This window comes from Mobula hypostoma, chromosome 10, assembly GCF_963921235.1.
Source record: "Mobula hypostoma chromosome 10, sMobHyp1.1, whole genome shotgun sequence".
Taxonomy (NCBI): domain Eukaryota; kingdom Metazoa; phylum Chordata; class Chondrichthyes; order Myliobatiformes; family Myliobatidae; genus Mobula; species Mobula hypostoma.
In genome coordinates this window covers 36,909,509-36,925,907 of record NC_086106.1, presented here as the reverse complement: position 1 = coordinate 36,925,907, position 16,399 = coordinate 36,909,509, and the positions used below count along the sequence as shown (strand labels likewise).

The window sequence follows — 16,399 nt, the reverse complement described above, 5'->3', positions numbered from 1 at the left end:
CCTATATAGCTGCAATATTACCTCTCGGCTCCTAAAATCAGGTCCACGATTGATGAAGGCCAATACCCATACGCCTTCTTAACCTAGTCTTAGCAATTTCTGACTTGGGAAGAAGTCTCTGGCTATCCACTCAATCTATGGCTCTTATAATCTTATACACTTCTATAAAGTGGTCTGTCATCTTCCTTTGCCCCAAAGAGGAAAGACCTAGCTTACTCAACCTATCCTCATAAGACTGCTCTCTCATCAAGGCAGCATACTGGTAACTTGCCTCTTCTCTGAAGCTTCCACTTTTGAATAATGAGACAACTATCTAACCAGGGTTTCATAGAGCTGTAGCATTACCTTGTGCCAGCTAATGAAGGTCAACATACTCCTTTTTACCAACCCTATCAATTTGTGCGGCAACTTTGAGGGATCTATGAATGTGGACCCCAAGGTCCCTCTGCTCCTCCAGACCGCTGATTGCTACCATTAACTCTGTCTTCTGCCTTCAAATTCAACCTTCCATGTGAATCTGGTGTGCTGTTGAATGTTAAAACAAGTGACAATCTTTATCCTTCTTGGTACATCTTAGAACTTTAATAAATTTGAAAAACTCTGCTCATAAAACTATTTTGATGCTGCCTAGTCACATAAAAAAACTTCTTGGTACCTTATGATGACTTGTATTCTCTTCTTGCCTATTGAGCTGTCCTCATTCCAGTTTCCACCTCACATTTGTTATTCTGAAACTGACTGTGAATTCTATTACGTAATATAGGAAAGTGATCCCTAGATTTGGTGACTAATTAACTGTGGCATACGTGACCACAAGCAGATGAAAGGTTAACTAGCTTATGCCAGTTGTTAGGTTAATTGCTGATTGTAAATTGTCCATGATTAGTCTAGGGTTAAATCCTAGGTAAGATTGCTGGATGGCATGGCTTGTGGGCAGGAAGAACCTGTTACATGCTGTATCTCTAAATAAAATAAGGAATTTCTCTCACTCCCGCTCCCATTTAGATTTACTTTATGTCCAAACTGCTAAGATCTTTCCACATTTCAGAGAAATGGATTTTTAGGCTTGGTTTTATTTTCCTTTCTTTGACTTTAATTCCTTCTGCACAATTGCTGTTGTGCACTTAAGTCCATTCCAATCATGTTCATATCAGGAATAATATCTATATTTCTCTTTGTAATTCCTATCGCATTTTATTATTTTCTCTTCAGATTAATGCTCATACCATTTTTTAAAAATCTACAAATCCCAATCTACAGCCCCACGTAAGATTCCATTCACAACTTGGATCCACTTCTGATCACAAGCACATTCAAGCTATCCAGTGTTTCTCAATTCACTTTTCTCAATGTATTGTGAGATTCAGACTTAGTGCGTTGCACTGACATGTGCATACCCTTGAACTCTCTCTGTAACATCAATGGCTCATTGGCTTTGGACTACAATTCCTTTTTATCCTTTATCAAATTCACTGTGTTTGGATGTTGTTGGGGGACTATGTGTTCAGGAAGAATGGGCTTGTTTTTCTGCTGTTGTTTAGTTGCTTATTGTGTTCTGTGTCGTCTGCCAAGCATTGTGGGAATACTATACCGCGAAAAGAGTGGTGACGACTGGAGAGTCAGTGACAACCCGGAGAGACGGCAACCAGGGCATAACGGGCGGGCAACCCAATCTGTGTCCTCTGAGAGGAGGACCCCCACAAAAGCTACAAAGAATCTAAGGAAAAGATACCCCCAAGGGTGCAGGTGTCCAACCTGGTGAGACGAAGGAGGGGCCAGGCCCGGAGTCACCCCATAGTGCCCGGAACCTCCAAGTTTTGCAAAGTAATTCCTCTAACATGAAGTCTAACAGGAGGCGGATCAAGTGGCCTGCAGCTAACATGACTTCACTATGGAAGCAGTTTGATGAAGATGTTAACCAAATTCTGGGGGCAACGGCAAAGGGGGGGGGTTGATAGGAAGCTGCAAGCCATGACAACAATTATCGTCAGCAACTGTCAGCAGGCTGGATGGAGAGCGAGGTGTCTCCCAGTGGAGGTTGGTTGTAGGGGATTCGTAGCCCGTTCTTTAGTTAGAGCCTTCAGCATTTTGGGCATCGAGGGAGAGAGGAAGAGGAGAGCCATCCGCAGTACCACCGATGCGGCAGAGAGGGCCTCAAGATGGCTGTGGCTCAAAAGAGGGGAGCCATGGAGTCATAAGTAGCTAGCCATCTGGACGCAAGCTGGGGTCTGATCAGCCCCGGCTGGGTCACCTGGAGGAGGTTGTATGATGTTGAAAGACCCGAAACACCCGATGATTCCAGGAACATCACTGAAGATGTGTCCAGAAGCATCAATAGATGTATGGACACAGCTTACCACCAGAATCTGTGGCAACACTTGCAGATTGCCTCCAGCACATCATTAGGTGTGTTGTCTGTTAACGTAAATGATGCATGTTTGATGTACACGTGATAAACAACTTTGAATCTTGAATCTTTGGGGAACAACTTTGAACCTTGAATCTTTGAGGAACATAGTTTTCAATATTCAATAGGCTCAGAAATTATTAGCAGAGATTATTACCTTTATGGTCCTGCTTGTTAAATTGTATTTGCTCATTGTATTCCATCACCAGAAACACATTCTTCACCCTAGATTTCATATTTTTATGACATTCTTCCCTACCTACTCTGATCCTCTCAAGCCCTTAGATATCTTTAGCCCAGCATGATACAGGTAATAAATCTTTCAGAACTCATGCTGCCCTGTGTAACCATAATGTGTACCTGTCCCAATTAATTTTTACTTCCAGTCAATTGAACAGTCCCCTTTACCCTCAATTCGGTTTGATTATCACCTTGCAGTACTTGCCTAAAAACCAATAGATCATTACATGTGTTAGAAAAATGTAATGGCTAAGGCTTTTCTACCACTACTTGTGGCTTATCACACCTACCTGATGCAGTCATGTTCTTCTGTTCTCAATAATGACTACATTGGATTCTGAAGATAATGTTAGAAAAACCTCCATCCTTGCACTTTTCCACCAAATACATTGCTTTGCATTATCTACAAAATACTTACAAGATATATAATGTGCTGTGGATAAAGAGGACAACTTAGGCATTTGAAAAAGTGCCACATCAAAGTTATTGTGGAAAATTAAAGCTCATGGTGTAGGAAATACCATATTAGAGTGAATAGGACATTAACAACACAGTGCAGTGGCCTGTAGAGTTGTTATCTCAAAATGCCCAAGACACAAATTCAATCCTGACTTCAGGTGCTCTGTGTGTGGAGTGTTCATGTTCTCCCTGTACCTGCAGGTATTTCCTCTGGTTTTGTCCTATATCCTGTAGATGTGCAGATTTGTAACCTCTGTAAATTTCCCTTACTGTGTTGGTGAGTAGTAGAGTTCCATGTCAGATTAATGTAAATGGGTGACTGATGATCAGTGTGGAGTTGGCGAGCTATATCTTTCTATGACTCCATAATGAGAAATACTGTAAGTATAAATGGATCTCTTGCTGAAAGTCAAGAGTTAGCGAGTGGTGGTGTGCTACAGAGTTTGGTTCTGCATCCTCAATTTTTTAATCATTCATAGAAGGCACCAAACTTGTGGGTGTTAGATTTGCACAATGCGCGAAGAGGGGTCAGAAAGACTTACAGATAAATTAAGTGAGCTGGCAAAGATTTGGCCAATGGAGCAAAATGTGGGGAAAATATAAAAACAGAAAAAGAAAATTAAAAAAAAAATGCTGGGTAATGGTTGTGATTGCTGAGCTGTGAGATGTTGAAGAATCTAAATGCAATAATTAGGAAGGCTAACATAACACTCTCATTTATTACTGAGAAAAATGAATGCAAAATTGGAAAGTTTTTGTTTTAGTTATAGAGGATACTGCTGAAACCACATAATGAGTACCCTGTGCAGCATTGTCTGATTATTAAAGGAGAGACGTGAATCAATTGTAAATAGTTCAGCTAAAGTTCGGAGGAATATTAACAGTGAGTATAGAAAGGAAGTATTACAATCTTGAAAAGAGTCACTTTAAAAATAAGGGGTCACCCATTTAAGACAAGTATTTTTTTCTCTGAGGGTAATGACTCTGGAATATATCACTAAAAGATATTGAAAGCTGTATTGGGTATTTTTAGGGGAGAGTTAGGTAAATATCAGAAAGGGTAAGATGAGGAAACACACACCAATCCTCAGAGAGGGATCAGAAGTGGAAAGAGTGAGTTCCTGGGTGTCAATATCTCTGAGGATCTATCCTGGACCCAACATATTGATGCAGCTATCAGGAAGGCACAACTTTGGCTATATTTCATTAGGAGTTGGAAAGGGATTTTGTATGCCACCAAAGACACTCACAAATTTCTACAGATGTACTGTGGAGAGCATTCTGACTGGCTCCATCACTGTCTGATAATGTGGGGGGTGGAGGTCTACTCCACAGGATTGAAATAAGCTGCAAAGAGTTCTAAACTTATGGGCACTAGCCTCCGTAGTATCTAGGACATCTTCAAGGAGCAATGCCTCAGAAAGGTGGATCCATCATTAAGGTCCCCATCCTAGGTCATGCCTTGTTCTCATTGCTAACCAGCAAGGAGGAGGTACAGAATCCTGAAGGCACACACTCAGGAGAGATTCTGATTCCTGGATGGACGTTGAACCCATGAACACTATCTCACTGATTTTTAAAATTCTATTTTTGCACTATTTATTTAATTTAACTATTTAATAAATTTATTTACAGTAATTCAGTGTTTTTTCATTATTATGTATTGCATTGTGCTGCTGCCAGTGAAAATAAACCCGATTCTGATTTTATAACAGAAGTGAAAAGAGGAAATATGGAACTGAAATTACATTTGTATCAATTAAGATAAATGTGGCAGACAGGCTGAAGGAGTTTGGGGGGTACATAAAGAAAACGGGTACTTTGGCCCATGATGTGCCAAACATTTAACCTACTGTAAGATGGATACAACCTTTCCTTCCCTCAAATCTTAAATTTACCCAACTTGTAAGCTTTTGCTGAACCTAAGAATATGACACCTTGTTGGAACAAAGTAAGCAGATAGCTCTGTCCTGCCTGATGTTCCAGAATATCCAACGCTCAGAATGTCCCAGTCTAATGACTGTGGGATGAATTACCTCAAGACGCAGATGCTTTCTGTCCATGTGGTTGCTCCAGATCTCACTGACTTCCACAAATTTCACATGCTGTAGTTATTTCAGCAGAATAGCTGACTCTCTCAGTTAATTTCAAACATGTTTTCATTTTGTGTTACTTAATGATATAGTTACACTTTTTGTAAATAATTTCGATCTTGTCTTCAATGCTTCCATCCATTTACATTATCCCACTTCCCTCACACCTATTGACAAATGGACCAGCTTGTCCTAGTTCCTGTCACAGATTCATATCTGTACACTATTTAGTAATTGCTTACACTGTTACTATCTGTACACTTATTAATTTTAAAAGTGTTTCGGATGTGCATATCTGTGTATTCACTAGTATTTCTCGGCTCCTCTTTCATTTGGCACTGTAGTGTAGTGGTCAGCATAACGCTATTATACCACCAGCAACCTGGGTTCAATTCCACTGCTGTCTATGGAGTTTCTATATTTTCCCGGTGACCCCTTGAGTACCCAGTTTCCTCCACATTCCAATGATGTTTGAGTTAATAGGTTAATTGGAGTTTGACTGGAATGCAGAAGAACTGTTGGCCCATCACCATGCCAGCCTCTCAGCGCTTGAAAGACAAGCAGTCCAACCAGAGGATGCCCACTGACCCAAGAGCCTTATCACTCTGGCTCCCCATTTTGACAAGCGTCTTAGGGAACGACCCTCCAAAACCCAGGCAGTTAGGGAGAGATTCGTTAAACCCTTGAGAGCGCGAGCATCGGTAGAGGTACAACCTACTGCAGAGCAGCTGACCGCCAACTTACTAGAAGCCCATGGTATCTAGGAAATCCCTCCTGGTAGGGAGGAAGGGCTTCCTATCTGGGAAGCTATCCCTAGCCCTCATTCCAGCACTATAGCCTGTCTCTCTCTATCTCTGAAATCCTCCACACTCCATCCATTTACAAGATCGAAATTATTTACAAAAAGTATAACTATATCATTAAGTAACACTTAAAATGAAAACATGTTTGAAATTAACTGAGAGAGTCAGCTATTCAGCTGAAATAACTACAGCGTGTGCACAGGGGGCTCTGGTGGATTCCAGCATCGCAGGCAGCTTTCAGGCTGGGACCCTGCATGTGCAGCTTGGACTACCTACTGAACTTATCCCTCATCCCTTCTACGTGTGTGTTCTGTGAAGCAGCAGTGCGCTAGCTTCCCTTTCACTGAAGGCGGTGGCAAAATCATGATATTCCTGTGGGAATTCGGTGAGGTTGAGGGTTTTCTCCAACTCCAACTTTACTGAAATCAATGGCTAAGAACTGCTACCCTCTCCCCTTGACGGATAGTACATTGGTCGATGGGAAACGCAGAACCCTTCCTGATCTGGACTGACTAACCAGAAACTGATTTCCATACAACAGACCCACCAACTCAACTGACAGCAAGGCGAACACCCTGATACAACAGTTCGTCACAGCTGAGATGGAGCCAGACCCTCAGCCCATCACTCAATTCTCTTGGATTCTTACCCTGTTCCTCTGGGAAATTGAGAACCAGATCAGCCAGACCCTACAGCACGAGCCAACACACCTGACAACCGCACATACGTGCCAGTGGCCATGCGATCTGATGCACTCAGTCCGTGCACTCCTCACCCCACTCCAGCCATCCTGGCACACAAGGGACTTAGAATTTTCTGCGAGACTGGCTCTGCTGTCCTGCCATTTATTGCTGCCTGCCCTCAGTGTGCCTGGTCCAATTGCTCCAACCTGCAGCCCTCGACGGGTTTTGATTTGCCTTTCTAGCAATCCTACGAGCAGTTCTCTCAGAAAATTTTCTTGGTCTTCCAGATCTCAACTTGGCCTCCACCATTCCTGTTAACTGCCATTTCTTAATTACATTATGAACTGAGGAAACAGCTACCTGAAAACGCTTTGCTATCTTCTTATAGCGTTCTCCTGCTTTGTGAGCATCATTTATTTTAATTTTCAGAGCGCTAGGCAGCTGCTTAGTGGAGCCCATGGCTGCTGATTGTTGGGACAAGGTTTGATGAGTTAGGGTATTTATAAAGCTTTGAAATTTGCATCACCTGGCCTTTCCTAACGATGTCTGTGAACAAGCCATAGCCCTAACAAGCTAATTAAGGTCTGAGATCTTGGTAAAAGTGATCTGAGAGCTCAAATCTCTTGGTGTGCCCAAACTTTTGCATGGTGCTCCTTTCCTTGTTTTCACTCTATAATTGTACAAAACAAAAACAATACACTAATCTTGCTTGAAATGTTGAAAAGGATGTTTCATCTTTAACTTCATGACTTTTGGAGATCAGTTCATCTTCTACTCACTTAACTATTCACAGTAACATAAATTTTGACCAGGGGTGCCCAAACTTTTGCATACCACTGTATGTATCACATACACTGTCTGTTTGATTAGTTTCAGATTGAACTTAATCACTTTCAGATGTATGCAAAATTTAGCATATTTACAGCAACTTACATTATGATTGGTCTGGTTCTAAACATAGTGATGTTCTTTTCCCACACCATACTGATCCAAAATTATCTAATTTACTCTCCATGAAATTATCTGAATAGAATCACTGCTCACTTGCTTTGACCCAGTAGGTCTGCAATGCCCCCTACTACTCTAATTTTCTGATTTATATCATGCCTGACATTACAATCCTTTGGGTATCCACGAAGACTAACCCTTCAACCCCACCCAACTTAGTCATTTACTAGCTTCCAAGCTTTTGTCATACTATTTTCTGCTTTATCTGACTTTTCTAAATGCATCCTGGAATATCTAATTCCTAACTTGGGTCCCTTTGCAACCACATCTCTGAAATGGCTGTTACATCACATACAGTTATATCTATTTGTGTCAGCAATCCTGAAACAAAGTTAAAAATAACAGTTCACATTAGAAAAAGAACTTCAATTTTATAATCTGAGCATTTCTCCATTCTCTAGTTTTGGTTGGAAGTATACAAACTTGCAAAGCATCATATTCAACACAGAGTTGCCCATTAGATGGAAAGGGTACAGAAAAGATTCACAAAGATGTTATCAGATCTAGAAGGTTTAAGTTATAAAGAGGCACTGGAGAGGTTGGGGCATTTTCTCCCAGGGATGACCTTATTGAGGTATATAAAATCATGAGGGTCATAGGTAAGATGAATGCTCAGGGTCTTTTCCCATGATAGGACTACAAAAGGTAGTGGATTCAGCCCAGTATATCACGGGTAAAACCATCCCAATCATTGAACACATTGACATGAAACATTGCCGTAGAAAAGCAGCATTCATTATCAAAGATTCTCACCATCCAGGCGATGCTCTTTTCTCGCTGTTGCCGTCGGGTAGAAGGTACAAGAGACTCAGGACTTGCACTACCAGGTTCAAGAACAGTGATTACCATTCAACCACCAGACTCCTGAACAAAAGGGGATAACTACGCTTATTTAAGGACTCTTTTATCTTGGTATTTCTCATGCTTGTTATTTATTGCTATTCATTTTTATCTGTATTTGCACAGTTTGTTGTTCATAGGCCCTGTTTACAGTTACTGTTCTATAGATTTGCTAAGTATGCCCACAGAAGAAGATATCCCTATGTGGTGACATGTATATATTTTGAAAATAAATTTTGCTTTGACTTTGAGGGAGTCTAAAACTAGAAGCTATACTTTGAAAGTGCATGAGGAACAATTTAAAGGGGAGCCGTAGGGTGACTGGTAACTGTCTCCAAGCAGAGGGTGGAGAGTGTGTGGAGGGTGCTAACAGAGGAAGTTGGATGTGGGTGCAATTATAATATTTAACAGGTATTTGTACAGTTGCATGGAAAGGAAAGGTTAAGTAATGAGCTAAACGTAGGGAAATGGGGCTAGCTCAAGTCTGTAGTGGTCAGCATGGACAAGCTGGGCCATAGGGGCCATTTACAAGCTGTGTAACATTGTGGCTCTTATCTACACTAATCTCTTTCCTATAAATACCAGCCCAACATAATCCAAGAGAAATTGCAGACTTGGAAGTAATTGCAAGACTATATCAAACTTTATGTAAATACACTTCAAAACACTATAAAACAGAACACAGTCCTGACGAAGGGTTGCAGCCTGAAACGTTGACTGTTTACTCTTTTCCATAAATGCTGCCTGGCCTGCTGAGTTCCACCAGCATTTTGTGTATGTCACCTTGATTTCCAGCATCTGCAGATTTTCTCTTGACTATAAAACAGAAACCAGCTTCATATAATAATGGACATTGGGCCCAACTCAGTGGAACTCTTATCTCACCCCACTCTGACTTGTCAGATGCAAGCTCAATCCTTTACTCCAAATCTCACCCCAATCATCACTGAGAAATTGAGGTTTATTTGATATATGGTCAAATAATAAATTTCAGCTCAATGATAGCAGTAATCAATATAAGCCAAAATAAACTCCAACAATATATTTAAAAAAAAAACAATGTGAAATACTAAAACAACAGGAATTCTGCAGATGCTGGAAATTCAAGCAACATACATCAAAGTTGCTGGTGAACGCAGCAGGCCAAGCAGCATCTATAGGAAGAGACGCAGTCTCGAAATACTAAAGTTATTTTTCAGTTTCAATATACACAGAATGTTGCATCGGATAACTTAAACTAAAGTATTTAAGGCAGTGCTGTAGCTATTGAGAAGCTATGTTGTCCATAGAAAACACTCTAGTAATATGGTATGTCTTAGGATTGAAGAGATCTTCTGCCCCGCTAGTTGATGGTGATTCTCACTTTACTGATCTCTGAATAATTCCATGCATTTCCTAAAGTGGTAAAGATCAGACTCCATATGTTTGTGTCAAATTAGCATTCCATCAGTATTTATTGGGGCCTGAAAGGATTTGGTAAAACACACACCCATCCAGAGCAAACCTGCAATCCAGTTCCGCTATCTCTTTCCTAATTTCACTTATAGTCATGAATCTACAATACAACATTCTGTTAAAAGAGCCTCCAAACACTGCCCATGATTGTCACATCTTCTGCATTTCCACTAGTCAATAATGTTGGTAAATTATCACTTATTTTTGGGGTTCTTTACTGTTACATTTCCAATTAGTTTACCTGTTCTGATATAAACTATTCCTACAGTCACAGACACCATTCCCATTTCATTCAACAGAAACTCTGCCACAGATCCAGATGGATTCAGCTCTGTCCATATCTTCATTTGGACTCATCTCCAGTTCTATATCCATGTGTCAAACCATGAGCCAAAACATTTGGAGGTACTTGATACACCATTCCTATACTTTATTCTTTTGACAGATTCTAGAGTTCCTTTGTATGTAATCATCAGCAAGATTTAACCAGTACTTTCTCAATTGGAATCTTAATAAATGAAATCTTTCTGAAAAAATGTTGAAATTTTAATGGAAACTAATTTGCTATATGGAAATTTGCTGTAAGCAAATTGACATCAACGTCAACATCAGCCAAACCAAATAACTGATAATTGACTATAGAAGGAGGAAACCAGAGGTCCACGAGCCAGTCCTCATCAGGGGATTAGAGATGGAGAAGGTCAGTAATCTTAAATTCCTCGGTAGTACCATATCAGATGATTGTCCTGGATCCAGCACATAAATGCCATTACAAAGAAGGCACGGCAACAGCTCCACTTTCTCAGAAGTCTATGAAGATTTGGCATGTCATGTAAAACTTCACAAACTTCAAAGCAGCTCGGAAGCAAGTTTTCTGATTGGTTGCATCATAACCTGGTATGTAAACACCAATCTCCTTGAACAAAAAAAACCTACAGAAAGTAGTCCATCACGGGTAAAGCTCTCCCCACCACTGAGCACATCTACCAAGTGCTATCGCAGGAAAGTAGCATCCATCATCAAGGACCCCCACCATCTAGACCATGCTGTTTTTTTGCTGCTGTCATCAGGAAACAGGTACAGGAGCCTCAGGACTCACACCACCAGGTTCAGGAACACTTACTACCCCTCAGCCATCAGACTCTGAACCAGTGTGGATAACTTCTCTCACCTCAACACTGAGCTAATTCCGTAACCTATGGCTTCACTTTGAGAAACACTACAACTTGTTCTCAATATCAATGATTACTTATTTTTCTATTATTATTTTGCTTTATCTTTTTGTATTTACACAATTTATCGTCTTTTGTACAATGGTTGTTTGTCCGTCTTTGTGTGTAGTTTTTACATCTATTGATTCTATTGTGTTTCTTTACATTCACCGTGAATGCCTGCAATGAAATGAATCTTAGGGTAGTACATGGTGACATACAGTATATGTATTTTGATCATAAATGTACCTTAAACTTGAAAGAAAACAATCACCAACAGCGGAAAATAAGGGACAGTGCAGCTTTGACAACAGAAAAAAAAGTCAATTGTAACATGTTCAGCTATGGACACAATTAACTGCCGTAATAACAACAGAATCCAAACTCGAAGTTACTCATGAACTTGTTGGTGTCTCATGAGGTGAGATGAACGGGTGAATGCCTTGCTACACACAGAACATGTGTATGGTTTCTCCCCAGTGTGTACTCGCTGATGTGTCAGCAGGTTGGATGAGTGAGTGAATGCTTTCCCACACACGGAGCAGGTAAATGGCCTCTCTCCATTGTGAACTCGCTGGTGTATCAGCAGGGTGGATGAGTGTGTAAAGCCCTTCTCACAGACCGAGCAGGAGAAGGGTCTCTCTCCGGTGTGAACTCGCAGGTGTTTCAGCAGATGGGATGAATTGGTGAATCCCTTCCCGCACATGGAACAAATGAACGGCCGTTCACCAGTGTGAACACCTCGCTGATGTGTCAGCAGAGTGGTGGACTGACTGAAGCCCCTTGCACAAACTGAGCAAGTGAAGGGTTTCTCCCCGGTGTGAACTCGCTGGTGCTGGATAAGGTTGGATGAACATCTGAATCCCTTCCCACAGTGAGAGCAGCTGAAGGGCTTCTCATCACTGTGAACCCGCTGGTGTGTTTGGAGTGTGCACGATTGTGTGAATCCCTTCCCACACACAGAACAAGTAAATGGCCTCTCCCCAGTATGAGTGCGGCGGTGAGCATCCAGTAAGGATGGATAATTGAATTCCTTCCCGCAGTCCTCACATTTGTATGGCTTCTCCATGGTGAGGACGTCCTTGCGTTCCTCCGGTTTGGTTGAAATCTCGTCCACACATACAACAGTTTCTCCACACTTTAAATATTGTAATGATAGTTCAGGCTTTACAAATGGTTAATGCATTTCCAGAGACCTCAGTGTGCTTCTCTCTCATTCAGCAGGATACGTCTGTTGCCTTTCCAGACCCACTGCTGTTTTTCACATATCTTCATTTTCACTGATGACAATGACTACGTTCAGGTCCTGATAATTTGAGTGACTATTACTCCTGACATGGTGCTTGGCTTCAGTGTCCTTGTTGGCAATTCCTCCCCTTCGAGCACCTGGAGAAGTATAGGATACAAATTCAGAACAAACATATGTTTATCATTTTTTGTTTCAAATCTGAAGATGTCGCAATGAAGCAAAAAAAAACCACTGACATTAAAATACTGGAACTAACTCATTTGCTATATTCAGATTCAGGTTCATTTATTTATCACATGTACATCAAAACATAGAGTGAAATGTATCACTTGCACAGACCTAAGGATATGCTGGGGGCAGCTCACAAGTGTCACCACACATTCACCTGCCAACAGAGCATCATACCCAGAGTATTCAGTGGGACAGAAGCAACAAATCTCCCTCCCATCCAAACATGCAGACAGTCGGCAAACCCAGGACGGGCTAAGCCTCCAGCCTCCATTGAAATGGCAGCGAGAAACTGAAAGGAAGAAAATAAGATTTTAGGGCACACACACAAAATGCTGGAGGAATGCAGCAGGCCAGGCAGCATCTATGGAAAAGAGTAAACAGTCTACGTTTCGGTGGTGGGCAAATTGTTGAAGAAGATCCTGAGAGGCAGGATTTATGAGCATTTGGAGAGACATAATCTGATCAGGGATAGTCAGCATGGCTTTGTCAAGGGCAGGTTGTTCCTTACTAGCCTGACTGAATTCTTTGAGGATGTAACAAAACACATTGATGAAGGTAGAGCAGTGGATGTAGCGTACAAGGCATTTGATAAGGTTCCCCATGCAAGGCTCATTCAGAAAGTAAGGAAGCATGGGATCCAAGGAGACCTTGCTTTGTGGCTTCAGAATTGGCTTGCCCACGGAAGGCAAAGGGTGGTTGTAGATGATTCATACTCTGCACGGAGGTCAGAGACCAGTGGTGATCCACAGGATCAGTTCTGAGTTCCCTTCTCTTTTTGATTTTTATAAATGATCTGGAAGAAGAAGTAGAAGGGGGGGTGGTTAGTTAGTTTGCTGATGACACAAAGATTGGGGGTGTTGTGGATAGTCTGGAGGGGTGTCAACATGACATCGATAAGATACAGAACTGAGCTGAGAAGTGGCAGATGGAGTTCAACCCAGATAAGTGTGGTGGTTCATTTTGGAAGGTCAAATCTGAAGACAGAATATAATATTAATGGTAAGACTCTTGGCAGTGTGGAGGATCAGAGAGATCTTAGGGTCCATATCCATAGGACACTCAAAGCTGCTGCGCAGGTTGACAGTGCTGTTAAGAAGGTGTATGGTGTGTTGGCATTCATCAACCATGGGATAGAGTTCAAGAGCCATGAGGTAACATTACAGTTATATAAGACCTTGGTTAGACCCCACTTGGAGTACAGTGCTCAATTCTGGTTACCTCACTACAGGATGGATGTGGAAACAATAGAAAGAGTACAGAGAAGATTTATAAAGACATTGCCTGGATTGGAGAGTGTGCCTTATGAAAATAGGTTGAGTGAATTTGGCCTTTTCTCCTTGGAGTGACAGAGGATGAGAGGTGATGATAGAGGTATATAAGGTGATATGAGGTATCGATCGTGTGGGTAGCCAGAGGCTTTTCCCCAGGGCTGAAATGGCTAACACAAGGTGGCATAGTTTTAAGGTGCTTGCAGTGGGTACGGAGGAGATGTCAGGAGTAAGTTTTTCACACAGAGAGTGGTGAGTGTGTGGAACGCATTGCCCATGACGGTGGTGGAGGCAGATACAATAGGGTCTTTTAAGAGACTCTTAGATAGGTACATGGAGCTTAGAAGAAGAGGCGGCTATGCAGTAGGGAAATTCTAGGCAATTTCTAGAGGTGATTACATGGTCGGCACAATGTTGTGGGCTGAAGGGCCTGTAATGTGCTTTATATTTCTATGTTCTGGGCTGAGACCCTTCAGCAAGCCTGCTGAGTCCCTCCAGCATTTTGTGTGTGTTACTTGGATTTCCAGCATCCGCAAATTTTCCCTTTATGATAAGATTTCAAGTCAGTCACTCCTTATCAAAATTGATCTGAACTTTCTTCAGTTCAACAGGAAGGTCATCAACCCAAGCATTAAGTCTCTGGCAAAGACAACTCAGTTCATGGCATAGCAAAACTATTATTGAATGTTACATGGGTCTGAACACTTTCCGATAACGAACACTGTCCAGCAACCTGAGAAGTCTCAGCGATTCCAGGGGCCATTCTGATAGCGCAGGTAAAATTTTGTCCTCAGCTGTGAAACTGTTTATGTTAAGTCGTTGAAAGACAGATGAATTTATAAAAAAGAGTTTCAAAACTAAAATATAATCGAGCAAGCACTGCACTAGAGACACCTTTATAAAGAGGATCAGCAGCTTGTTTGTAAATAATATCATAATTCGATTACTGTATTGTGACAATTGGTAGTTACTTTTTACGTTTGTTTTGATGCTAGTTGAAAGGTTGGTGTGTTTCAAAAATATAATTCATTAGTGTCGAGAGTCCATCTGGGTATTCTTCCCCATTTCATAGAGACAACGGTAAATGACAACACTGCGCAGGGAGTTCCAGAAGCCATCTTTCATTATTAGCTGATGTTAAATTAACAGGATGGGAGGCAGATGTTAATCTGGTTAGAGGCAGCAAAGTACTGCGATAAAGGACAGTTAATTTAACTGATAGGATGTGATCTTGCAATTATAGCTGTGCTCCAACTGCAATTATTTGTCACTTAAACGTATCTCACAAGGAAAACTGACAATGAAAGCAGTGTTACTCGACGCAATAAACTACAAAACAGACATTAAAATAACAAGCGAATGGGCGAAGATCAGGAGTTCCTGGAGATCAATGCGAATGAAAGTGACGCCAGTCAGTCCCTGAACTGAGGAGTAAAATAATGCAAGGGAGACAAATACTCCGGCTGTCAATCAAATCAATGAGCCAATCATCGTCTCCCCGTCGCAGACCCCCAGACCTATTCTTTGTATCGTCACCAAGATGGTTGCCTATGCTCCTTAATTCTCACCGTTCAACTGGTGATGGCAGATCAACTCCGCGAGAAACAGGCAAATCAAGCAGCCTCACAACACGGGGCTATCAGGATGTGAAACGTCCCTGTTCAGCGTGGGTGCAGTTCTGCCCGACGTCCAATGCCCCAGCAAATCACGACCCTCCTGCTCCGCCTCAGTGCACGACCACAACGACGTTTCCTTGGGGGTAATTCATTCCTGCGCAGTCTCAGCATGGGGAGTCTGCAGTCACATTGTGGACTCGTTTAATTAACTTAACGGAAAAGAGGAGTTACAGATGCTGTCAAACTGAAATAAAACAGAAAATGTTGGAAGCATTGAGCAGTGTCGGAGAGCATCTGGATTTTCCTGCGTGAAACGTTTACCCTCACTACTCTTCACACACATACTGACTGCCTCTTGCAGTTTCTGTTTTTATAAGAACATAAGAAATCAGAGCAGGAGTAGGCCACCTGGCTCGTCGAGCCTGCTCTGCCATTCAATAAAATCAGCGTAGTTTGCGGGCTGCGGAGTGAGCCGGGCGCAGAGTGAAGGCTTAAGAGCTTCGGCTCAAAGGGTTTAGGCGGAAACGGGCGAGGCGAGGAAGGTTTGGTATTTTTTTTGTTGTTGTTATTTGAGGAGAGGGGCAGTGTGAGTGTGAGGGCAGTTTGTTGTTCTCGGTGCCGGATGTGGGGGACCCTGGAATCTCCAAGCCTCCTGGACATCCATATCTGTACCAGGTGCGCCGAGATGCAGCTCCTAAGGGACCGCGTTAGGGAACTGGAGCTGCAGCTCGATGACCTTCGTCTGGTCAGGGAGAGTGAGGAGTTGATAGGAGTTACAGGGAGGTGGTCACACCGGGGCCACGGGAGGCAGACAAGTGGGTTACGGCTAGGAGGGT

At 42.0% G+C, this 16,399-nt stretch overlaps 1 protein-coding gene across 1 annotated transcript; it reads right to left on the bottom strand.

Annotated features, from left to right (window-relative positions):
• Positions 1–10,390: 10,390 nt before the first annotated feature.
• Positions 10,391–15,747, bottom strand: LOC134352839 (zinc finger protein 239-like). The gene is made up of 2 exons (XM_063060334.1): positions 15,516–15,747; positions 10,391–12,585 (listed from the first exon to the last, which is right to left on the bottom strand). The coding sequence occupies exon 2, from the start codon at positions 12,266–12,268 to the stop codon at positions 11,591–11,593; it is 678 nt and encodes a 225-aa protein (XP_062916404.1). The 5' UTR covers positions 12,269–12,585; positions 15,516–15,747; the 3' UTR covers positions 10,391–11,590.
• Between the last annotated feature and the right edge of the window lie 652 nt (positions 15,748–16,399).